At 31.9% G+C, this 25,853-nt stretch overlaps 2 protein-coding genes across 5 annotated transcripts in view; one reads left to right on the plus strand and one right to left on the minus strand.

Moving 5' to 3' along the window:
* The window catches only part of LOC139513254 (testis-expressed protein 10-like), a 30,384-nt gene extending 21,195 nt beyond the window's left edge, over nucleotides 1-9,189 (minus strand). Inside the window, exons 1-2 of one of the 3 annotated variants that reach the window (XM_071301585.1) lie at nucleotides 9,109-9,189; nucleotides 257-459 (exon numbers count right to left, since the gene is read on the minus strand). In XM_071301585.1, coding sequence (XP_071157686.1) covers nucleotides 257-448 — 192 coding nt within the window. In that variant the 5' untranslated portion in view covers nucleotides 449-459; nucleotides 9,109-9,189. Of the gene's footprint in view, nucleotides 1-256; nucleotides 460-8,976; nucleotides 8,996-9,095 lie in introns of those variants that run through there. The other 2 variants (XM_071301584.1, XM_071301586.1) reach the window with 2 other exon arrangements.
* Nucleotides 5,930-25,470, plus strand: LOC139513255 (sugar transporter SWEET1-like). Of its 2 annotated transcripts, none has more exons than XM_071301589.1 (7): nucleotides 5,930-5,965; nucleotides 11,225-11,352; nucleotides 14,001-14,078; nucleotides 14,961-15,084; nucleotides 19,903-20,064; nucleotides 20,919-21,038; nucleotides 22,049-25,470. In XM_071301589.1, exons 2-7 carry the CDS (start codon nucleotides 11,285-11,287, stop codon nucleotides 22,154-22,156), a joined length of 660 nt encoding a protein of 219 aa, XP_071157690.1. In that variant the 5' UTR covers nucleotides 5,930-5,965; nucleotides 11,225-11,284; the 3' UTR covers nucleotides 22,157-25,470. The 2 variants fall into 2 exon arrangements, with proteins under 2 accessions (XP_071157690.1, XP_071157688.1); XM_071301587.1 differs by lacking the exon at nucleotides 5,930-5,965 and adding an exon at nucleotides 9,380-9,519.
* The last annotated feature ends 383 nt before the right edge of the window (nucleotides 25,471-25,853 follow it).

Here is a 25,853-nt window from a genome sequence, read left to right on the forward strand (position 1 = left end):
TAAAGCCAATTCCAATTTATTAATAATATCTGTCCTGAGTGATAAAATACTGGATCTATAATAGATGTTTCCAAAAGGAAAATGTGACTGAATAATTGACAACAATCTGATCAGTTTAAAATGATGTTCTACTTTTTGTAATTTTACAAGGATAATCAGTAATGATTTGGCCTGTTGTTATATCTTTAAAGGTACTAATTTGACTGCACAACATTAAATGTCCCCTCAGTGATGCTCTAGGCCAATGTATACTTACTCCAGCATTGAGTTTACGTTTTGAGCTTGGCTCTGTGGCTGTAGCAGTTTTTATTTTTTGTGTCACTTGTATTGTCCTTGTGTGGAAGCTTATGTTGGTCACATTGTCAGCCTTCTGAATCTTTTTTCCTACTTTAAACTTTACTTTCTGGAAATCTTTTTTAGAATTTCTCGTTTTCCTACTCTTAGGCATTGTTTAATGTTCTGAAAAAGAAATAGATGCTATATATTGCAAACCATTCCTACTCATTTAAGGTGATAAAATTATTTTAATATATATCATACATGTATTACATAAAAAAAATAATTTTGATTTGAAAGTTTAATATAACAATTAGAAATATTCATAAATACAAAACTTAAATAATCTGAATCTTAATTGGTACGTTGAAGGGCAATGGAAGAGAGGCAATGAAAATTAGTCCATCAATGTGAGGGCAACGAGCAAGAGCAGGGGTCCAATTACTGTACCCTGTGGTACGCCAGAAACTACCTCTGCGTCGTCTGACATTGTTCCCTCCACTAGGACATGTTGTTTACTACTGTTCAAGAAGCTCTCCATCCATTTAAGAGTAGAGTCACTAACTCCGTAGAATTTGAGCTTATGGAGAAGTCACTTGTGTGGCACCTTATCAAAGGCTCTGGCAAAGTTTAATAATATTGTGTCAATTTGCCAGTTCATGAATTGTGGCAATCAGCTGTGTCTCACAAGAGCGTTTGGTAAGAAATCCATCTTGGGCTGGTGTTAAAATGGAGTGCTCTTCTAGATGTTCCATTATCTTTGAGTGGAGTATGTGCTCCATCACCTTGAAGCCAATTGCTGTAAGAGACACAGGACGGTAGTTTGCCACAGTACTCTTGTCTCCTTTCTTGAAGAGGGGCACCACATATGCCAGTCATCTGGGACTTGTCCTACATTCATCAGGTCAGGAATAACCACCAATTGGTGTATTATACCTCAATTGATGTATAATCCACCAATTGACAAATAATGGTATAGACCAATTGGTGTATAACTCTGTTTTTCAAAGCAAATTAATCCACCAAAATGGAGCATTGTTTTCTTAAAACCATATTATGGTATGAAAACTTGTCAAACATTCCTAGTTTAGTATAGTGACATAACATATTGCATTTAATCAATAATTGTATTTGCAGTTTCTTCTATTGTTATCTTGTCAATTCTTGATTGGCAAATTAACCACTAATCACCTGTCAATGGACATCAATACTGTCTGCAGTCATGTGATCATGAGTACAACTCCACAGGTGAATGGAGCTGTTTAATAGTTATCCCACATGGACGCGGTGTGTCAGTGTAAGATAACCCTGATGGCTGGAGGCCAGAGGGTGATCTAACACTGACACACCAAGTCCGTGTGGGATAACTATTTTACATCCCAGCTGTTTTAGATTAGACGAAAAACCATTTATAATTCATAAAATCTAGTTTAGAACGCCACACAACCATTATAATATACTTTGTCGTTTGTTTATGTGTTACATATTTGTTTTTCGTTCATTTTTTAACATAAATAAGGCCGTTAGTTTTCTCGTTTGAATTGTTTTACAATGGCTTTGCTCATTGTTGAAGGCCGTATGGTGACCTATAGTTGATAATGTCTGTGTCATTTTGGTCTTTTGTGGATAGTTGTCTCATTGGCAATCATACCACATCTTCTTTTTTATAGTTATATATTACTATATGACGTATACCCTTTATGACCCCCGAACACGATGAGTAGATATCAAACAATGTCAACTCGCCCCACGTGCCAATCGGCCCATACTACATGTATATCGCCACTTTATAAAGAAATCACCCCACTCTTGTTTACCGACTTGCCCCACTTTTGAAAAAGTCAGCAGTGTTCTCCCCAGGCCGTTTTAGCGTCGCGGTGCCGCGACGCTATATGTTTTTACCGTGATGCTATAATAATTCCTGCGACGCTATAATTATTTTGAAGATGCTATTTTACTTGTCCTCAATTTTGAAATTTCATCTATTATCGATTATGATCATAAACATTATATCACCTTTAATTGTAATCCCTTTAAGTCGACAGACACTACAGGCAATTAAGAGATTAAGTAGCTAGGTGTTAATTGCCCTCAGGGTGATCTGTATCTGTATGGGTACGTCGTAGATACCAATTCTGGCTTTTATACAACGGGAGTGAAGGCGCCGTCGATTTATTGACGTTTCGCGAGAGCAGATTTAAAGCTCTCTACACTAGTTGCGCGAACAATAGTGTCTTCTAGATGGTTCCAATTTACTATTGTGGACACAAAGAATGAATTTGAATGTTGCGGTGTTTTACTAGTAGGAATGTCAAAACACCTGGTATTGTTCCTCACTTGTTTTTCAACAATGTTTGTGGCTTGATAGTTGTCAAACTTTTTAGCTGTGTCAGATGTTTCATCTTGGTCTTGCTGATTTGAGGAAGTCGTCTGGATCAATAGCAGGTACCAGCCCCTCAACCACCTTGTACATAAATATAAGCTTTTGGCTCGTGCGTCTCAATTGTAGTTCCTGTAGTTCTAATTTTGTAAGTATGTTTGTTATGCAGCCGTCTTCTCTAGTTCTGTAATCGCCTGTCATAAAGCGTGCTGCTTGTCTTTGTATTCTTTCTAGCTTGTTTGAATCTGCAATACTGTAGGGGTCCCATACTGTTGCTGCATATTCCATTGTAGATCTTACTAAGGAAATGTAAGCAGTTTTCTTACATTCCTGTGGGCAGTATCGTAAATTTCTTCTGAGGAAGCCTAGGGTTGAGTTAGCCTTTTTGGCAACGTTTGTTATATGCGTGCTCCACTTCAGGTCTTCTGATATCTGCACTCCTAGGTATGGGTTGCTCTGAACTTGTTGGAGTATGTGGCCGTTGAGTGTATAGAATCTCTGGCTTTTGTTCTTTATGCTTAGTATGTAGCATTTCTTTGCGTTAAATCGCATACCCCATTTATTTGCCCAATCTTCTAGGCTAGCTAGGTCTTCTTGTAGCAGTTTGTGATCTTTCTCTGTTTTGATGGTTCTGTATAATAGACAGTCATTGGCGAACAGCCGTACTGATGATTTGACAGTGTCCGGGAGGTCATTTATATGACATAGGAAAAGTAATGGTCCTAGAACTGTTCCCTGTGGAACACCTGAGTCCACTTTGACTTCTTCCGACTGTTCTCCCTCTACTACTACTTTCATCTTTCTCTGTGTCAGAAACATATTTAGCCAGTTGTTTAGTTGTCCTCGAATTCCGTATTCTCCCATTTTTGATAATAATTTGTTGTGTGGTACTGTATCAAAGGCTTTTGAAAAGTCCAGGATTGCAATATCAGTTTGTAGTCCGGCGTCAAATGCTTTCATGAAGTCATGTAAGGTGACTAATAGTTGTGTTTCACATGAGTAGCCAGATCGGAATCCATGGTTGAGTGATGTTAAGACTCTGTAAGACATTTCAAGATGTTTGAGGATGTGCTTGCATATGATATGTTCTAATAGTTTGCAAGGTACCGATGTTAATGAGACTGGTCTATAGTTTTCTGCAGCGTGTTTGTCTCCTTTTTTGAATACACACGAGATGTTTGCGTTTAGCCAGTCTTAGGGTAGTATGCCAGTATCTATTGATGTTTGGAAGATGGCAGTAAGTCCTGGTGCTATTTCTGTAGCACATTCTTTAAGTATTTTGTTTGGTATACCATCTGGTCCAGATGCTTTCGATGGGTTAACATCTTTGAGTAGTTTTTCTAGTTCTTTTGTGGTAATAAGTAGATTGGGTATTGTTTCCAGTATGTATTTTGTTGTTTTTGGAATTGATGTTGATTTGTCAATTGTGAATACGGATCTAAATTGTTGGATTAAAATTTCTGCCTTCCCTTTGCTGTTGCTGACTAATTTCCCCTTGTCTTTTAAAGGTGATACACCAATGTTGTCTGTTTTCCTGGATTTGATGTACTTCCAGAATGGCTTTGTATTGTTTGTTTCTAGGCCTTTGATGATAGTATCATTGATGTATGTGTATTCTGCTTTCCTGACTTGCCGCTTCACTTCTTTTTGGAACTGTCTGTAGTTTGACCACTTTTTAGTTTTCTTAGCTTGTTGGTATAGCCGCTGTTTCTTTTTGAAGAGTTTTCTAATTTTGTGGTTTATCCAGGGCAAGTTGTTCTTAGAGCGGATTTCTTTTGATGGGATGTGTTTGTCCATACTTTGAAAGAGTTCTTTCTTAAAGGTGTCGCTCATTTCTTGTACGTTTGTTCCACGATCCTGCATGTGTCGGAGTTTTGTTGATGTTATTGAGATCTCCTCTTTAATAGTGTTCCAGTTTGCCTTTGAGTATATATAGCACTTCCTGGGTTTGCTACGTTGGTAATAAGGTTTGGTGTCACAGTCTGTAACAATCATTTCGTGGTCTGATATGCCAGGTGTGTTTTTAGATGTTTTGACAAGTGATGGGTTTGTGGTAATTTTGTCGTGATAACTGTTTGGATGCGAATATCCCAAGCTGACACTTATGACATGACTAATACCACGGCACGTGTCTGCAATCACCAATTTCGACATGGAAAAATGCAATCACAAAACAATTCAAAATCTACGTTTTGTATTACGAAATTTGCAAAGATTGGAACGATTTTTATTTTTTTAATATTGTCGTTTATTTGTGCAAATCTCCAAAAATCACTTTCTTTCTCTTCCGAGAGCGAGAATTTTGGTTTAGAGCTAAAATGAGTTTAATACTTCTTTCAAAAGTTATCATAATTGGCTTAAGTTTATGTTTAATCTATTTAATGCATTAAAAGCGTCTTATTCATTCACAATCTCTTGTCAAACAATGTTTATTCTCGGACTTGTATTTGTAAATTTTTTCACGGCCGCCATTGCACATTTTTGGGAAAACTACGGATCGAAACCAGACCAGTTATGACAAAAATACGCATTTTCACGATAATGACAACAGATCGAAAAAATATACCAAGAGAGAAAACTACGCATTAACAGACTTAGTATTTGTTAGATTACTTTGTTAAAAATACATATCATTTTGATGTAAAGATAAGAATCAACTGGGACTAATTGATTGAGTGCCATGAAACAATGAATTTCATAAACAAAACAAACAAAGTTTTTAAATTGATTTTTTTTTTGCTACTTTTGCTACTTTATCTTTACTTAATATAATATAAAAAATAGTTAATTTTGTGTACTAGATATTTAGTTTTGTATATATACAGCTTGCACTATAATGAACCATTCATTCATTTGACTTATTGTTGGGTAACTGAAACCACATATTTATTTTTATTTGGCACAAGAGGAAAAAAATAATTCTGTAACTATAAATGAATAAAGAAAACATAAACTGAAACAACTGTTTTTGTGGTTATAGTTTAATTGTATTCTCAGTTATGAATATATAACAATATAAACTAAAACATATAAAGGAAAAAGAGCATCGACGCGACGCGACAAATGACATTAAAAAAAATACAGTTATTTTTTTTAAGCAAAATGTGATGCTATCCAAAATTTCTGGGGAGAACACTGAATTGTAAAATCAAATTGAATAATCAGTCTGACAACTCACTTATTAAAGAAAAAGGTTTACACCCCACTGAATAAAGGTCTGCCAACTCGTCCCACTTATAAAAAGATCTTGCTTCCTTAAAGTATGCTAAATTACTGTAATTTCGTATCCAGTCGTCCTGGTGTATAGTGGTATGTGTTGTGGCTTGATATGCTAAAGGTCTTGAGTTTGAATCCCAGCATATACACTGGATTTTTTCTACATGAATTTTGATAGATAGTCCTTTCTGTATAACTAATTATGAGTTTTATAGTGAATTTGACATTCCCGCCAAAATGTTACAGAACAAAGGAAAGCATGCATAACAAAGAAACTCAAACTGGGGTGATCTGGTAGGGGTGATCTGGCTCAGATCACCCCCACCGTGTATCATCAGTACACCGGATATAGGTACTTACCAAGCGGGCATGGTCGATATTGACCTTACATGGTAACGAAAATCTTTGTTTTGCTTTATCAATATTCAATGTACATTTCTCAACATTTAAAATTCCTGCTCCCAAATAATTTTTGCATCAATTTTTTCCTATTCATAAAACAACTTTGATATTCTAATAAGAAAAATTAACTTGTACATGCGCAAATAGTTGTGAATGTCAACACCAACTTTCAATTTCGATACAGTTGTTGAGACATTTACATGTTTTATCTGAAAGAAACCTAATACAGGGCAGGCATGGGGTAATCGTAATCAGTAATCGTAATCAGCTGTAATCGATTACATTTTGCAGTGTTATCCTATGTACAATGTAATCAGTAATCATGCCATTTCTGATTACAAGTTATCGTAATGTAATCGATTACATTGCAAAAAACAGGTGTAATCATGATTACTTTTAGATTACTTTAAGATTACCATTCATGTGGTTACTTGCTGATTACAAATCTTGTATATATATGAAAATAGTTTTTGATAGACAAGATGAAAATAAGAAAATGTAAAGCTTGAATGAAAAATCATGAAACTAGTATTCACAATGATGGGGCCTTGTTTAATGTGATAAATTGTATCATCTATATAACAAATTTTTTACCTGGAATTCACAGTTAAGGCGAAATGAGAACACACCTGTCCCAACAGACAATAAAACTATACTTAATTAATTTTTCCTTATTTGTTTCAGGTTTTTTGTTAATTTCAGTTGGTTAAAATTTGTAGAAAAAAAATAAAGTTACATAGAGAAAGGACACTTGTCTAAAGCTATTTTATCAAATTACACATGTTGTACTGTACTTGTCTATAGATTCTTTTGAATAAGATGAATTAATTAAGGCTTTTAAAAAAATCACCAAAATTAGCTTTTTGTGAGGATAAAAAGTTATAAAAAAACAACTTTGATATTGCAATATGCAATGTAATCATAAGTAATCTAAAGTAATCATGATTACTTTGAAGAAAAGTAATTTAATATAATCGATTACTTATAAATTAGGGTGTAATTGTAATGTAATCGATTACATTTTATTAGCAAGGTAATTGTAATTTAATCGATTACATTTTAAAGTAATTGACCCCATCCCTGATACAGGGCAAAAGTAATAGAACTTTACCAGTCATAAACCTACCTGTGATTACTCATTCCTTGAAACTTTTTGGGTAATAAACGAGTATGAAAATAAAATTTTTGTGTACGGTGTACAACAACAAAACTATGCACCGTACATAAGGTTTATGTGTTCAGCTAAACATGGTACACAACGCTTCTTTAGATAAAAAAAATATCGAAAAATATCATATGTATGAAAGATTTCAATGTCAATTATTGGAACAGCTATACTTATTACACACAAACATTGACCTTTTATCAGAACAAGAGTTGCAATGAAGATAGAATTATATTGGATGAGACGAGGGCCAACTTCTTTTACAAGTTTTAGGACATGCTTTTAGTAATCCCTCTTGTTTTGGGGAAATAATGAGACATTTCTTATCATCAACCTACGACCAAATCATTTCTTAAAACATCAATTATGTTTAGATTGAAGTACACATTGATATTATGTGAACAAAACAAAGATGTTTCTTTACCATGTAAAATCAAAATCACTCACGCCCACTTGGTTAGTACAATGTACCAAAATCCGCTGTACAATGATACATGGTGACCCCTGTTAGAACAAAGGAGCTGGGATGTAATTGTTAATACTTGACTTTCATTATCAAAAGTCAATCATGGTCAATAGTACAAATGTTTCAACAAAAGGCTTTGACAAAACTGAAACTTTTGGAGGACTCAATAAGGGTCATAAAATAGGTTGCAAGTTGCGAAATCATGCTCCTATCTAACACTAGCATTTTATTACAAAAAATTTGCATTATTATACGTCAATCGGTCTACACCCATATATGTCAATTGGTGGTTATTCCTGACCTGTTCATTGATAGTTGAAAGATGTGTGCAAGAGCAGGCCCTTATTCCGATGATAACTCCTTTAGGAGGCGAGATGAGGTATTTGGATCGTTCGCCCTTATTACAAGTTTGCCCTAAGTTCGTTCGCACTGAGTTTCTTCGCCCTGGGTTCGTTCGCCCTATTTTCATGTATGATATGTATGATACATTAACAAACGAGAAATATATATATACAATGTATTAAAATTTATGTATATCCATTAAAATTAAATACAGAATATTTGCCAAATTTATATTAATTAAATAAAATTCTTGGCTGCATTGTTACACTTCAATTTATAATTACTTTTAATTACTGTTGATTGAATTTTGATTGCTGATTAGGTATAATTTGAAATCTATGATCATGTTGATATCACTGATTGTTATATGTTGATGGATTAATAATGAAATAACATTTTTCTCAAATAAAATAGTCAGCTTGGATGGGTAAAAACACTGATGTTTAAATTGTATAATAGGCATGAAAGGTGAATTGGACACAAAAAAAAAAATTAATAGCCAAATGATGAAAAGAAAATATGAAATGACAAATGTACCCACACAAGAGACAGATTATTCGGTCTAGCCGACCCCATGTATTTTCACGATTTTTTTTTTATTAATTGAGGGCGAATGATCTAGGACACTGACTTGGGACGGATCAATTTGCTACCTAGAGGCTATATGTAAAATTAGTTTTTTTAGTATTTATTATGTATTTAAAAACTATTTATAAAAATATGAGCTACCATTCCAGATTTCACAGCTAGATCTAGCCTTGACGTAATGGTGAAACACATTGACTGAAGTTTTATAGACAAGTATAATTAAAAGTGAGCATTTTCCGACCCTAAAAAATGTCTCATACTTCTTTTTTTTACTTTTTTAAAGACTACGAGGCTTATCTCCTTTTCTTCTCCACGTGGGTATGACCGGAAATGGAAATGTCAAAATAGACTGACAAAATTCAGAATCGTTAAAAAAACGAAACACCTTAAAATGTTTTGATCGAATAATAGACGAAATAAAATAGAAAAATAATATAACAAAAATATTCATTTTTATCATTTTATTATATAATTGATATATCTCTCATAACTTTTACAAAACAATAAACGTGAATTATACGTACATTCGTTTTATAAAAAATAACTAAAGTTTTAACTTTAACCACATAAACAAATGTTGACGCGGCACTTCCACCAGTTGCTGCAGCCAAACAAAGTGTCATCCTAATCTATAGATTTTAAGTTTGCCAAACTAGCCCACACTCTTAATTTCAAGCTACGAAGGTATGTTTATTCAAGATTGCGGTTTAAAGGGGTCTCTTTAGATTTTGGTAAATAGTCAATTGCAACGTTCTAATTTATAAGAAATTAATATCTTATGTCCGGTTCATCAGCATTTATATTAGTCCAAATTATTATGACGTCTTGAAATACTATTATATTTTTTTTTCTTTTCGTTGTAATGCCTCAAAGAAAAATATAATAGCCTTCCAAGACGTCATAATTATTTGGACTACATTTATATTATATTGACATTGTTCATTGAATTGACATTGTACGTTGAACTGTCAATACACCTGACCTTATCGCTATTTGTCCGCCATTACTGGATATCACACAGGTTACCGTAAAATTATGATGTCATAAAACAAAATAGCTGACGCCACAATAAAAAAGTGATTGTTGTATGCGTCAAAAGTTCAAGCGGCCGGGTCAGCCGGGATTAGTGATAAGGTGTATTATGACCAATACACAACACTTCGGTTGAGCAGAAGAAATCACTTAATTTTATCAAATAAAAACGAAAAATATATGGAGCAACGTATAAGGTAGGATTTAAGAAGTAATAAAAAAAAAAAAAGGGGTGTACTCATTTGATTGTCCTTCATATTGCCTAAACACACTTCTGTGGAGTTACCAGGGGTATAATCTGTACCAACACAGCTCCAGTCTGTCATTTGACTTACATGCCTAATGTGGTATTAGACTAGAAAGAAATAGTTGAAAGCTCCGTCTTGAAGGGTACCGAGGGAGAAGTGTCAGCTACTGTTGCTTGTATAGAGTTCGCTTTTGAAAGAGCCTGAGTTCAAATTAGTATTAGAAATAATTCGTTAATGTAAACAGGACATAAATTATCATAATAGTCCATTTGCCAATTACCGATTAGATTCTGTTATTGCACACTTTTTAAACAAATTACTTCCCTTTGTCAATCGTCGACTGGTTCTATACCGGAAAAATTGGTGCAAAGCATGATGAATTGAAAGCGATGTATCAGGGGTTTAACTATTTTTTTATGAAAAATAATTTCTGATATCATAAGTATTTAGCTGAACAACAAATTCATGCAAATGATGCAATTAAAGATTAGAAAACCTTACAGATTACTCACATTACCCACTGGTAAATTTACTCTTTCTGCTAATTCTCCATTGTAAATAAATCCCTCATAAGGGAGACAACTTAAAAAGGTATCTCTTAATACAGGGTCAATAACGGAAATTGGCAAATGGACTATTGCAGATACCTGGCTAGTGAGAGGATGATAATACAATTATTTAATTTATGGACTCTACCTTACTACAGACTCACCAGGCGTTGGTTCACTTTCGTTTGCAATTGAAATTATTTAATTTGTGTAATCCAAGCACAATATAAATTTTAAGAAAATATATTATAAGTACACAGGCAATTCTGCTTAGTCACAGAAAGCTACATTTTGTGTATTGTCAAAAGTGGGAAAGAAAACTTTCAAGATAACAGTTTACCTGCTGAATGCTTCAATTTAGAAATACATATACATTTTGTACATGTACAAAAATGTACATGAAAAGAACCTGACCGTTTACCATGTTTACTACAATATATATAGTTTCAATTACCCACATTAGGTGGCTAATAGTAATATGTAAACCAGTTTAGCATTTAATGCTTAATCTTTGAACCTTTAACATGTTTAATTTCATATTTATTTCTTGTATTTTTCCAGTGAAATCCATCTGAGAAAAATAGAAGTTGCAGTTACATGTAAATATATCATAAGTTATTGATGGAAGTTGTAGAAGTATTTGTATGGGTGACTACTATATCTACATTTCTTGTACAGCTAATGGGAATGTAAGTACTATTTTATTATCCACTATATTCTTCTAACAGGAGACGCTGTTTTTGATACTACATTCGCTTATTAAATCAATTTCTTCCTTGAACATGTACATGTTGAAATCAACCAAACGCTTTGCTACATTTATTAACATTAATATACCTCTGGACTAACAAATACATAATATTGTTAATACATTTGTACTTAACTTGTTTTATACAATGGATTTGCAGTATATCACAGTGTCTTCCCTAGAAAATTCTTGATGCATGGTGGGTCTAAGATGAATTTGCAACGCGATGCGCGGCGTTTTTTTGTAGATTTATTTTTATTACACTTGTGAAATGAATTGTGCATGTCAGTTTAAAAACTTCACATAAATCTGCAATACAGTCAGGAACAATACTTAACATTTTCTCTCAAGGCCAGCCTGGATCCAAAAGTTTTTTCAAGGGCCATGTAGAATTTTTTTAGGCTCTACCAGGTTTGTTTTTACTACAGGCACATACATGTACATATGTATAGTCTTGAATGTTCTTATATAAAAGCCAAAAATATATGTTTGAAATACCTTATACATGTAGCTTGTTTCTGATTATGATGGAAATAATAAAGGAATTAAATAAACATGAGTTTTTCAGAATTAAAATCCATTTAACCATGTATTTTCAGTTAATCAAAATGATTTCCAAGATGAAATTCCTACTGTCTATAAATAACAATGAAATGTAACTGTTTCCTGTTAATAAGGGGTTTCCCGAATTTTCCCACCAAAAAGCACATGGCTTTCAACAATTGTAAACAAAGCATTCAATTTGTGATCATGGATTACAGTTTTAATTAATCTAATTTGGATATAGATATTCAACTTAAGGTACAGTCAAGCAATGTTTTTACTTTCTTCTGGATTAAAACTAGTTTGAAAGATCAGTTTCAAAAATAAAAACATCAAAACAAAAACGATCTGAATACACCTTATCGCTAATCCCGGCTGACCCGGCCGCTTGAACTTTTGATGCATACAACAATCACTTTTCCATTGTGGCGTCAGATATTTTGTTTTGTGACGTCAAAAATTTACGGGAACCTGTGTGATATCCAGTAATGGCGGACAAATAGCAATAAGGTGTATTGTGAATATTCAGTGACCCATAAATTTTTTGAACTCTGCTACGGAGGTCAAAGTTACATTATGTTTCAACCCAATGATGTGTATTCTCTGTTACAACTAGTCAACTGCGTTTGATATAAATATTTCGATGTCAGACTTATGATTTCAAAACGTAAAATTTATACTGCAAAAGGTTTACTTTTTATTTTTTCACGGAAGGATATTTGGAAGCTGTATCAGGCTATATATAATATTTATCATTAAAAATCTGTTAAAACAATTTGAACTCCCGATGATCTATTGTGCAATCGAAGTCTTGAATGCTGTTCTATTTAATCAACGTGGTTGTAAAATCAGAGCGTTGCATCTAATTATGATCAATTATCAGTCCAGTGAGTTTGAAACACCTGTAGAGTTTTGTCAATTGTCACTTCGTATTATAAGATAATAAAAATTTCATACATAGCGGGATGCATAGCGGGTATGATAAATGTATGGCGGCCGAAATTTTATGCGTAGCGGTACCGCCATGCATGAATAGCCTAGGGAAAACACTGTATCAAATTAAGTGTATGTCTTTAGTATTTATCTATAATTTGTATAAAATTACACCAATGAAATTGTGATCATGTGAATTTGGATTAATATATATATGTTACATGTACATTGTATTTTCAACCCTTGGCCTCACATTGTAAAATGATCAAGTTAATGTGGTTTAAACATGTTATTATTTTAATTTTAGTTTCTTGTGTACAATTTGGAAATTAGTATGGCGTTCATTATCACTGAACTAGTATATATTTGTTTAGGGGCCAGCTGAACGACGCCTCCGGGTGCGGGAATTTCTCGCTACATTGAAGACCTGTTGGTGACCTTCTGCTGTTGTTTTTTTCTATGGTCGGGTTGTTGTCTCTTTGGCACATTCCCCATTTCCATTCTCAATTTTACATGTATGAAAGTTAAGAAAACTGTTAATGAAATAATTTAAACCATGTAGTTTAATGTGTTATTCTATTTTTGATTTGCTAATCTGAGACCAATTTTATTTGGTTGTCTGTTTTTGTTATTATCTTTATAGGATCATTTAAAAAATCGTTTTCTCTCTTCAAAATTTTCTACAGAGGATCCAAACTTAATTATAAAAAGTGATCATGATATCAAACTAGACTGTTCTGACCTCATTCTAGCTTCAAGACACAGGGTTTACTGATTAAATTTATTTGATAGTTGAAGAAGCAACACATGAAGGCAGGTTACCTTATTTATGAAAAATTATAGATAATTAACTTACAATCATATAAAATATTTCAGAGTGATAATTATGAATTTGTGTCTTGTTTAATATTATGTGCTAATGGAGCGACCTCTTCTAGTATACATGTATATTTTTCATCCACTTGACAAAATTTCAATGGGAGCAGTCCGAGCTCCATTATGTATATATTCTCATAGGCTTGGTTTGGGAGTCTCATACTTGGCTGTCAATATAGCTTATGTAAAAAAAAAAGTGATTTTCATTAATTTTTTTAAGTATATTTTCCTTTGCAGAGATATTTGTTTAAAGATATACAAGAAAGGATCAACAGGGGATATTTCAGCATTTCCATTTATAGCTAACTTTACAGCGTGAGTATACTGTACATTTTCTCGTCATATAGCAAACAAATTAGAAATAAAGAAATAAAACTTTTTTATGACATATGCGTTTCAGCATCTAAGATATTATGTTGTTTTTTTAAGACGAAGAACATGTATACACTTTATGTTTGATATTTTGGTAAAGTTTTGCATTCAAAAGTTCAGATCCTATCAACAACATACAGTTCATCATTAATTTTATTTTAACCATTTGAAGACAACAAATGATAAGATATCTGACTGGGAACAGGCACATAAACATATGGTAGGGCTACAGATTTTTTTATCACTATTCAACCCTACCCTGTTTTTTAAACATCAGAGAAAACAAGATTGAAGATTTGATTTAAATAGCACATAACACTATTACCCTGGTAAAATAAATAATACAAACAACACCTGTCTATTGTTGAAGACTGTGTTGCCCTCTAAATTTCTTTGTGTTGCTGTTTAGTTGACGTATATCTTGCATCTCCTTTTGTACGAAAATGAAAATGAATATAATGCACAAGAAATTTATCTAGAGAAGGCTCTCAGTAACTGAAACCAATTTAAGTGGTTAAACAGAAATAATGCTGGCCATCACTCTAACTGAAATCTTCACTCTAGGATCCTTCAGAGTCTACATGTATATCGTTCAACAACAACATGTCAATGTGATAAATTACCGGTAGTTATTTCAGTGTTTTTGAATTTTTGAAAATCAATCAAACATTCTTGTTATCCTTTTATTAAAAAAAAATAAGTTGACTTATTCTAACTTGATATACATGTATACAAAATTAAGGATAACTGTTAAATTTGTTTAACTGATCACAAATTTCAGAAAAAAAATAATAGATCATTATGAATTTTGTTTTTCTTTTGTAGAGCCAGTTTATGGTTACGATATGGTATTCTTCAAAGTCTTGGGATGCTGATTTTGACTAACACTTTTGGTGTTCTTCTTAACTTTGTTTACTTGATGTTATTTTATTATTTCACATCTAAAAAGGTAAATATTATTAATTTTATATCCTGTTGGACAATATATATTCATTCATCAATCATATTTTTGTTTGGTTTTAGTGACTTTTGACATGAGAACGTCATTCAGACATTGCAGCTGTAACTAATTATTTTATATACAATACTGAAAGTAGTAAGATTAACAGCTACAAATCAAATTTAAGTTTGTCTTGGTTGAATAACTTTTTTTGTTACTCTGTTGAAGTCAGCTACTTATGTGAGTAACAATTTCTGTCTGTGCATGCATCATGGCATCTACATTTTAGTTTATTAATTTCATTTGAATAACACGCTTATATATCTTTATGACTATTCAATGTCTTTTGAGGACAAATAATTGCATTCATTTGGTTTTAGTCAACATTTTTAATAAAGCTTTTTGTACACATTTTTGTTAAGCAGCTAGCTGGAGCCTGCCTCTGGGTGTAGGATTTTCTTGTTGCGTTGAAGACCTATTAGTGGCTTGGAGCCTGCCTCTGGGTGTAGGATTTTCTTGTTGTGTTGAAGACCCATTAGTGGCTTGGAGCCTGCCTCTGGGTGTAGGATTTTCTTGTTGTGTTGAAGACCCATTAGTGGCTTGGAGCCTGCCTCTGGGTGTAGGATTTTCTTGTTGTGTTGAAGACCCATTAGTGGCTTGGAGTCTGCCTCTGGGTGTAGGATTTTCTTGTTGTGTTGAAGACCCATTAGTGGCTTGGAGCCTGCCTCTGGGTGAAGGATTTTCTTGTTGTGTTGAAGACCTATTAGTGGCTTGGAGCCTGCCTCTGGGTGTAGGATTTTCTTGTTGTGTTGAAGACCCATTAGTGGCTTGGAGCCTGCCTCTGGGTGTAGGATTTTCTTGTTGTGTTGAAGACCCATTAGTGGCTTGGAGCCTGCCTCTGGGTGTAGGATTTTCTTGTTGTGTTGAAGACCTATTAGTGGCTTGGAGCCTGCCTCTGGGTGTAGGATTTTCTTGTTGTGTTGAAGACCCATTAGTGGCTTGGAGCCTGCCTCTGGGTGTAGGATTTTCTTGTTGTGTTGAAGACCCATTAGTGGCTTGGAGCCTGCCTCTGGGTGTAGGATTTTCTTGTTGTGTTGAAGACCTACATGTATTAGTGGCTTGGAGCCTGCCTCTGGGTGTAGGATTTTCTTGTTGTGTTGAAGACCCATTAGTGGCTTGGAGCCTGCCTCTGGGTGTAGGATTTTCTTGTTGTGTTGAAGACCCATTAGTGGCTTGGAGCCTGCCTCTGGGTGTAGGATTTTCTTGTTGTGTTGAAGACCCATTAGTGGCTTTAAGCTGTTTTCTGCTCTTTTGTCCTGTTGTTGTTTCTTTGATAATGTTAATTGTACATGTATGAAAAAGACATTCAATCATAATCAGTAATTCACATTTCACTCAGTAAATATATGCACTCTTATTTTATGCATTCATGCAGTTTCACTAAGCATAGAGAGATCATATTCCATGAGAAAAGGGAAAGATTCATAATTTGAGATTTGTATATCAACAGTCAAGTGACATAAAATTGCTGAAGAAGTTGGTTTTGACTTTTCAGACTATATATTTTGAATTTATACATAGTCTTTGGCCTATAGTTGTTAATGTCTGTGTCATTTTGGTCTCTTGTGGACAGTTGTCTCATTGGCAATCATACCACATCTTCTTTTTTATATTTACTAATAGTATCTGTCTTGAATTAATCCTTTTGAAAAAGTAAGATCTGGATGTAAGCAAATATAGGCAACAGTACCGTCAGCACGTTCTTCAACAGTGAGAAAAACCCATACCATATGGTTGGCTATAAATTTTTTTGTACATGTAACTTCACTGTTAATAAGACATGTAATATACTGTTGGTTTTTATGGTGTTGATACAGCCTGATGGTCAGATTTAGATTTTTTTAAGGTGGGGGAGGGAGGGGGGCTATTTGTTTTATTTTATTTATTTTTCCTCCACATTTTCAAGAACAATTTTTTACTTACTAATCAGACTTTCTTAAATAATAACTTTTATAATGTTCTGGTGATAGGTTTGTTAATGCACGTCAGGTGTTTTTTTTAGTTTGCTGACATTGTGTAATGTTTCAGAGCAGATTAAATTGGCTCTAAAAATTAGCAGATTTCTGTATCGCAATAATCACATGAATTTAAAAGAAGGATGTGTATAACCAACATCTACCAATATGTATATTGTTATTGACATTTTACATCACGTAATTGTGACATACAGATAATGTTTGTCTCAATGAAAACTGTAACTTTTACCAGATGTTGCCTCTATTAAACAGTATGATATGTGTCACAGTTGTGGAAAAAAATATTATTTTTTTAGCCACAAATTTATGTACTTTTCGAATAATTTTAATCATTTTCATAAATTTTCAAAAACTAGTTTTTAAATGATACTGTTTAACTTACCAAGGTTAATATATTATAGACACACTATATAACATAATACTCATAAGGCATTGTCACATCAAAGAATCTTTATTGAATGGCAGAAATTAGAAAGGCCAACTTTATTGTCATCCTAAATTCCTAATTCCCTTGATAAAAGAGTGTAACACAGATTGAAAGAATATATATATATATGTACAGATCTATATACAGAAAAGTGCTTCCATTCTTAAGCAATGTTTAAAAAAAACATCTAAATGTAAACCTAATTTTTTTTTAACTTTAAAGTCATAAGAAACCTCAAATTAAAAAAAAATATGCATATGTCTTTTATAACTAAATGGATAGTTTTCATTATACAACTTATGTACATATACTTTTTTCTGAGGAAAATTCTTTAATTTGTCCACATTTAGAAAAAGTTTATTAGTTTTTAATTGCTTGCTTCCAGGAAGCAATTTGCCGACATATTTTCCGTATGCAAAGTGACCTAAGCGTAACCCTCCTCGTAAAAATCCGGCGATCGCAATACGCATGGATCTGTCATTAAAATAAACAATTATCTGATTGTACATGTTAAACACGTGCTCAATACCCATGCTTTTTGTTATTTATTTACTATAAGGTGACAATCGGTAACCTTCGGCTTTAAAACACGGCTTTTAATGAGCAGCCATATTTGTTAAATCATAACAGACAGAGAGAAAAAAAATTGACGATTATACGATATATTTGCGTAAAAAATGACAAAATCGTGCACAGAGTTCTAAGTTTATGATATATATATGCATTGGTTCAAGAATTGGATAAACATAATTTTTCACCACTCACTGGTTTCATATGACTTTAAAAATAACTATTTTTCCAATTTCACTTGAGCTGAAAAAAAATATACATGTAGTTCTGAAAAAAAAACACCAACAATTGAACATTTACCATGAACAAGAAGATGATATTAAGAATCACAAATTAAAGGATATGTATAGAAATCTTTGACTGAAAAATTTTACATAAATATTTTTTTCTGATGTTGCTTCATTTTATGGCTTCAGTTTTGTATTATTTTTCAAAGTTACTTTTTCAAAGTTAACTTTATTTATAACAAAGAACCAACATGAAGATAGGGTAAGGATCTTTAGGAAGTTATATCATAAACTGGGATCTGCTTACTGCTTTTAATCAATTGTTATATATCATGTAGACATATAAGTAGTGTTTAATGTATAATAAATTAGAGTTTTGTATTCCCAGCCAATGCATGTTTAAAAGTATATGTGCATTACTTTATTTGCTTTTACATGACATTGTGAAATCTAAAATTAATTATGATTGAAAGTTGTTATATTGAGGGGGTGAACAAGTGGGTCCCTGATACCCCAACTCCCTCCCCATTCACAATATTCCCTCCCCCTTATTCCCAGATGAAAATTGGTAAAAAAAAAAATTCACAGCATATCTCTATTTTTACTTTCCAATCCCTGCCCCCTCCACTGTCTACCACTTCCCTCTGCCCTGACCTCTGCTTCCTGTTTTTTCATTCCCATGTTCTCTTACCCTTGACCGACCATCTAAATTTCTGGATACTTATTTTATTGATTTGTGGAAAAACATTTTTTTTTAATTTCTTTTGCATTCATAGATTTTGCAGCTTTTGGAGTATCAAATTTCATAAAAATTGATTGATCATGTGTTTAGTATTTAAATTTATAATATTTTTTTTCTGTGATATTTTTGTACCTCATGGATAAATTAATAATGCAGACATAACCATGACTATTGTTTTATTGTCAATGTAAATTGTACATGTTACATTTTTCTTAACTCTTCATAAGTTTTTCTTATAAATTTTGTTATCACATGGTCACAAGTTCCTTGAGTTAAAACCCGAATAAGTAGACAGGCATCAGCAACAGACATATGTAACTTTGTACATGTACAATTGTACTAGTAAAGGAATTTGGCCCAATACTAGCGATGAAGGTCAAAATATTGCAGAAACATCCTTAATATATAGAGAAATGTAGCAACCAGAATGTCTAGTGAAAATAAATGATGGGGTCCAGAAAGTCATTATTGTTTAGCATTCTGATAGATATAACAGCTTCACTTTAATATGGTTACAAATGTATGTTCAACAATATTAGCTGGTTGAGTTCCTACTACAGAAGCACTTAAAATTGATGATTTTGTTTACAAATTTATAGTTTATTAAAAGTGAAAACTTATCTGTTTTATAGAAGCAACATCAGAAAAATCTATAAAAGTATTTACTTTTGCCTTTACAGAGAAAACAGATAGCATACAACAATGTACAAATGTATATGACATTCAATTATATTATATATTACATTCACATCAGCATAAAACGTGCATTTACAAAAAAATATTGCATAAAAATATTTATTCTGTCTTTATTTTTTGCAATTTCAGATTCATTTTATTAGGATAATATTTATAAATATGACATTTATATTTTCTGTCCTGTATTATGTAAAATATCAACAAATAGAGATTAAACAAGCAGCCAGCCATCTGGGCAAAGTGTGTGCCTTATTATCTATATTAGCATATGGAGCACCATTAGCATCTTTAGTAAGTACACACTTAATAGATAATACACCTTATCGCTATTTGTCTGCCATTACTGGATATCACACAGGTTCCCATAAAATTTTGACGTCATAAAACAAAATATCTGATGCCACAACGGAAAAGTGATTGTTGTTGACGTCAAAAGTTCAAGCGGCCGGGTCAGCCAGGATTAGCAATAAGGTGTATAAGAAAATTATGTCTGATCATTTTATACTTGTGCAAAAATTGCAGGCGTGCATATATTTGTTGCTTTGGCAAAAAGAACATTTTCTAAACAGTCCTTATAACTGCCTACCATGAAATTTATATGTACCGGTAGCTAAAATTTGATAATCACTGGTGCAGCATTCCTGAATCGCATTGATTTACCTTAAAATGTTGTGAATGGTTTATGATGATAATATAAGTTTGCATTGAGCTACATGATTTGTAGCATATAAATTTGTAAATTTGTAATACTATTTGCCTTTTTTAAAGTGCTCAAAGGTCCCAGATGTTAATAGTTCTGAGCTCAGTCTGCTCTACCTCCTCATTAGACCATACTGTTGAACACATTATATCACCAACAGCTGTACTCACTATCAGGCAATAAATAATATTCAATGAAATTTTCAGATAATTCACACACATTACCAATATATAACATTATACACCCCTTGTTTAACTTTTTGTCTGTACGTTATTTTAAAGTTTTCTGATAGCAAAACATTAACGATGATCCTTTTTTATAGAATATTTAATATTTGTTATATAACTTATGGTTTACCACAAAATTTTCTGTTTAGTAGTTTGAAATTATATATTCTCTTTATAGTTTGACTAAGATTACAAATAGTTAATGGTTATATTTACAGAAAGTGGTGATGCATACAAAGACAACAGAATGTCTATCATTTCCATATATCTTCATGAATTTTGTCGTAGCATTAGAATGGGTGATATATGGACGTATATTAAATGATATTTATGTTCAGGTAAGGGTACTATTGGAATTACCACAATACTGCTACACACTTTCTTGACACACCAATTTTTGGTATGATATAATCAGGACTTTATATTCTTTGTGATATGTTTTCTATGAATAAACAGTTTATTCCTTCTACAAGAAACCATACACAATAAACAAACAAAATAATGATTCAGCATCTTACATTGATTGTATAAATACATCCACAAAGTATTTTTGAAATATCATTGAAGCTTATATTAAAAGGTTTTAATGATGTATTACTAAATTGTAAATATTTCAAGAAATAGATAAGAGATCATCATCGTGGGGAAAAACATGAACATATAGTCATTATAGGAACTTAAAAGATAAAAAGTCAATCCCTTTTAGAGTGGTTGTCTTTTTGTGGATATATTTCTTACAGCACACTTATCGTGTTGTGTTCATGATTTTTAATCTTTCTTTATTTGACTTATTTTGGTGGACAAAATTTCAATTATTACTTTTAATCAAACACAAATTTCATGAGTTATTAAATCAGTGAACATGTCAATTAGTTTTAAGAAAAAAAGACACCCTGCATAGCTAAATAGTGTAACACCGTTTTAACTGAATTGATTAAATAGGAATCATTTAAATTTTAAAACAAATTATAATGTTTTCTGACAATTCAACCGTATAAAAAAATCAGCCATTTTGCTAGTTTGATATTGATTTCATAGACTTTCACCTTTTATTTTGTCATAATCACATCTTCTGTTAAAACAATTGGAGAAACTGCCAAAATCAGAAACCTTAATTCAAAGAATACAGACATCCTGGTCAGGAAAAAAACCCAAACAAAACTAACAACAGCTTACACAAAGAATTTTATTAACTAGCAACACAAGCCCTTGAATGAAATCAGTTTTGAATTAATTTTACAACTTCCAAATATTTGAAAATGAAAATATGTTTTACAATCAATATTATGCATATTTGCAGATATATATCGGTTAAATTTAATGAAGATATATTTTTTTTGTTTTTCAGCTTCCAAATTTTTTAGGTTTTTGTTTAGCAGTGATTCAACTTGCATTATTTTGCAAATATCCATCAAAGAGTACGTCATTAGACAGGACAATTACAGTGACAGCATAGTTATTGTTTATAGTGAAATCATATTGTATTGTAACAAAGACATGTTTACAGTGAAATCATTTTCTATTCTATCATTGACATATTTTAGAGTATAAACTTCCTTAAGGTAGTATGGGAGTATAAAAGAAATAGTAGAATTTCTTTATACTATGCAAGAATGAAGTTACTATCCAGATATATAAAATTTAAATGAAAAATAATACATCATTTAGCTTGTTTTAAAGCTAGAGGTATTATAAAAACTTCATAATAGGAAAGATTATGTATGAGGAACTATGCAAATAACATTGGGAAAAAAACATCCTCAAATATATATTTTGAAATTAAAAAAAAAGGAAATAGCTTTAGCAATTAACCTATGAAAAATTATGTTGAGGAGGCACACACACATTTTCAAAACATTGAGATCTACCTACTGGTCATTTACATGACTACTTAAAGGAGTCATTGCCCTTAAATGACAAATGTTACCTATTTTATTCATTTGGTCTATTGTTATGAAAACTATAATAGATAAACAGAAACTTTAATAGCAAATATGAACAGTAAAGAAAAAATCTACAAATAAAACAACAAGTTAGAAATTGTTGTACAACTCCTTAATGGAATTATTGCCCTTTAGGACAAGTTTTTGCCTAATATTGTAAAAACTATAAAGGATCTACAGACTCTTGCATTAGCAAAATTGATCAGCAATGAAAGGTCAAGAAATGACTCAAAATTTGAAGAAATCCTTTGTTGACTCTTTCTAGGTGTGATTGCCATTAAATTGTTACTTATACTCCTGCACTACCTTAAAAAGAGATCTTGCCAAAATTATTTTACACTGTAAATCATTATCATAACGCTTCCATATATATCTTTTATCACTATAATTTATTTTTGACGATCAATGTTTTTATCATTTTGTGTCAACTATCATATGTGTAGCATCATCACAGAATATAGGTACCCCTGAAGTAGGGAAAAGCAAAAAGTATTTATTCCCCATATAGTAAAAAACTATTCACTGTATAAGTTATCCGCTTAATTTACACAAATTTCACTCTGAAAACAATAGTTTGAATATGATTTAATGTCAAATGAATAGTTGAAGGATAAATGTGTAACTCGTCAGATGCTTCTTTGAACAGATACCACACAATAGGAAGTTTATAGAGAGAGAAAGCCTCATTTTCCCCCCACCACTTTAAGAGTACCTATTTCAGTGGTATGCTACAAAGTGTTGCATATAATTAATATCTATAAACATGCATATATAATTGATGAAATCTATACAAACTACCAACAAATCTCTGACACAAGACTTAAAACTCATTGCAGTCATCAGAAAGTAACCTATCTTATCTCTAACAGCAACTTAACTAAAAAGTGCAGGAATAATCTAAAATCTGGGTAGATAGACTGTTTTATTGAAGTTCTATTCCTTTGAAATGTAAAAATATTGAAATTGTAATAACCTTTCATTTCTTATAAAATTTAAATGAAATATGTGTCTTTAGGTAACATCTGAATCAACGTGAGATAGGTTTAAAAATCAGTATTGATTGTATGTTTGGGCAGGAGTTAAGCCTTTAAAAATCTAAATAAAAATACAAAAAATCTTTATAAGTGCTCTAGCACCTACTGTTGTCTTTCAAGTAAACTGAAAAATTAAATAAAAAACAACATCCTACTTGAATTTGAAAATCAGTGCTAATTGATTAGTTTAATGGCAGTTATTCTCCATGAAACTTAAGTGATATCAAAAACTCTGGAGCAGTCTTGCTTCTTAGGTTATTCTAAAGATACTGTGTTTTTATTATTCTTTTAGACTTTTGTTTTTTACAATGCACCAATGCTTCATACCTATTAGTTTCATAATTGTCTATAGATACTGACACCTAGGCAGATATTAACACACATCATTACATGTTTTACAACAACAAACACCAAATATACTCATTTCATTTAACCTTTAATTCTAACTTTTATATTACCGGTACTTTATTTAGTCCCCTGCCAAATATTTTCTTTCAACAAACAGTATTTTTAAGATTGCGTAAATATTTTTGTTGTGCCATATATTTTTAAATCAATTAATGTCTAGGATGATTAGTTTTATAATGCCAGGTTAAAGTTGAGATTTTTCTCACATGGCAAGTGATCACCTTGTATAAATATGTTTAATGAATGATGTGTCTTTCACATAAAAGTATTAGTGAGTGCAGAAACATTATGTATTTTACAATGTGATCAGCCTGTTCCCTTGAATTCCTTTTTATATCCCTGCCTTTGTCTCTTAATCAAATTTCATAAAGGGATTGCCACCTAACATAATAACTTATATTTTGTCTTTAACCCAGATATTTATGCGTTTTTCCATAGAATTGATACTTTTAACAGTTTGTTTCAACAGTTTGGATTAAGCTCTTACTGTTCTAAAATATAGGGTTGTGTCAGTGTATTTATATTTTCTATTCTGTCTTGTAGTACTAAGTATATAATTTGAGATGTTTTAAATTCATACTTTTTACTTTGAAAAAGATTTTTTACTCAGTCTGATTGATGGTATTTATGCTTTTTATTTAAGATGTCTTTATAATTTGCTGTGATTATCAAATAATTGTTTCCAATTCTAGTCAGGAAGATGTCCTTTATTTTTTTTCCATACAGAGTTTGCGCCAATTTCCTCTATTTCTCTTGTGGGAACAATATCAGAAAGTTGTTAAAATCTATATATGATTATTTCAGGGTCTATTTGATATACTTTAAAAAATCACCAATTTTATGACACATTTCAATAAAATCAAAATTTTATTCAGCACTACATATTGCTGTTGACAAAAAATTGCAAATTTTACATTGTTTTGTAAAATTTTGAGTAAAAGGACATCTTCAATAAAAAATTATCAAAATGTGTGGGCGTTTCCTATACAACTTTTTTTTAAAGAAAATCTTTATTGTACATTTCCTGGTTAACTACTTTGTACTTTGAACCAGCTTTATGCATTTATAATTTTGAAAATAGGCTAAAATGTTATTTTTGAAATATGAATAAAAGATTTGAATTAAAGTAAAACATAAACCACTTTTATAAAATGGACCTGTTGTGAAATAAATAGAAGGAGTTTGAGTTCTAAAGGTTTAAAATTCCAGCTAATATATACATTTACATGTAAATAAAACTTTATTATCTTAAGTGATTAAAACTTTAGATACCAATACTGCAACACAATTTTAATGATTGTTATGTTAAGGTTATTGTACAATTTGAATTTAAACTTGTTTATGATAGAAAAATTTAACCTATTTAAAATAAAATATTTTGTTTATATGCTGACTTTTTTTACTGCCTAACATACTATAGTTTGTTACAAGACATGGTATTGACAGATGTATCATTATGATAATGGTTTAGCTTATGGTGTAAACATACTTAGCTAAGGGTGGGAATTATCTTGAAGAGAATATACTGATAACATCTAGTTTACAGATGATTCATGATGAAAATGGTTAGGGTAATGATGCATACCTCTTATACGATCACATTTTTTTTGTGTATGCATATGTCCCATTCAGATTGTGGTTTTGATTATGAGATTCACACTCAAATGACATAAAATTATTTTTTTGTAACCTGTTCAGATGATGTACACATTGTTATGTCATACAACTTGTTTACAAATCACCCATTTTATGGTGGTTTTAATTATGA

The sequence above is a fragment of the Mytilus edulis genome, chromosome 2 (assembly GCF_963676685.1).
Source record: "Mytilus edulis chromosome 2, xbMytEdul2.2, whole genome shotgun sequence".
In the NCBI taxonomy this organism is placed as follows: Eukaryota; Metazoa; Mollusca; class Bivalvia; order Mytilida; family Mytilidae; genus Mytilus; species Mytilus edulis.

Coding starts and splice junctions, on each gene's coding strand:
- LOC139513255 (XM_071301589.1), top strand. CDS start 11,285: ATGGAAGTTGTAGAAGTATTTGTATGGGTGACTACTATATCTACATTT. Junction 15,085..19,902: donor ATTATTTCACATCTAAAAAG/GTAAATATTATT, acceptor TTGCAATTTCAG/ATTCATTTTATTAGGATAAT. Junction 20,065..20,918: donor GAGCACCATTAGCATCTTTA/GTAAGTACACAC, acceptor TTATATTTACAG/AAAGTGGTGATGCATACAAA.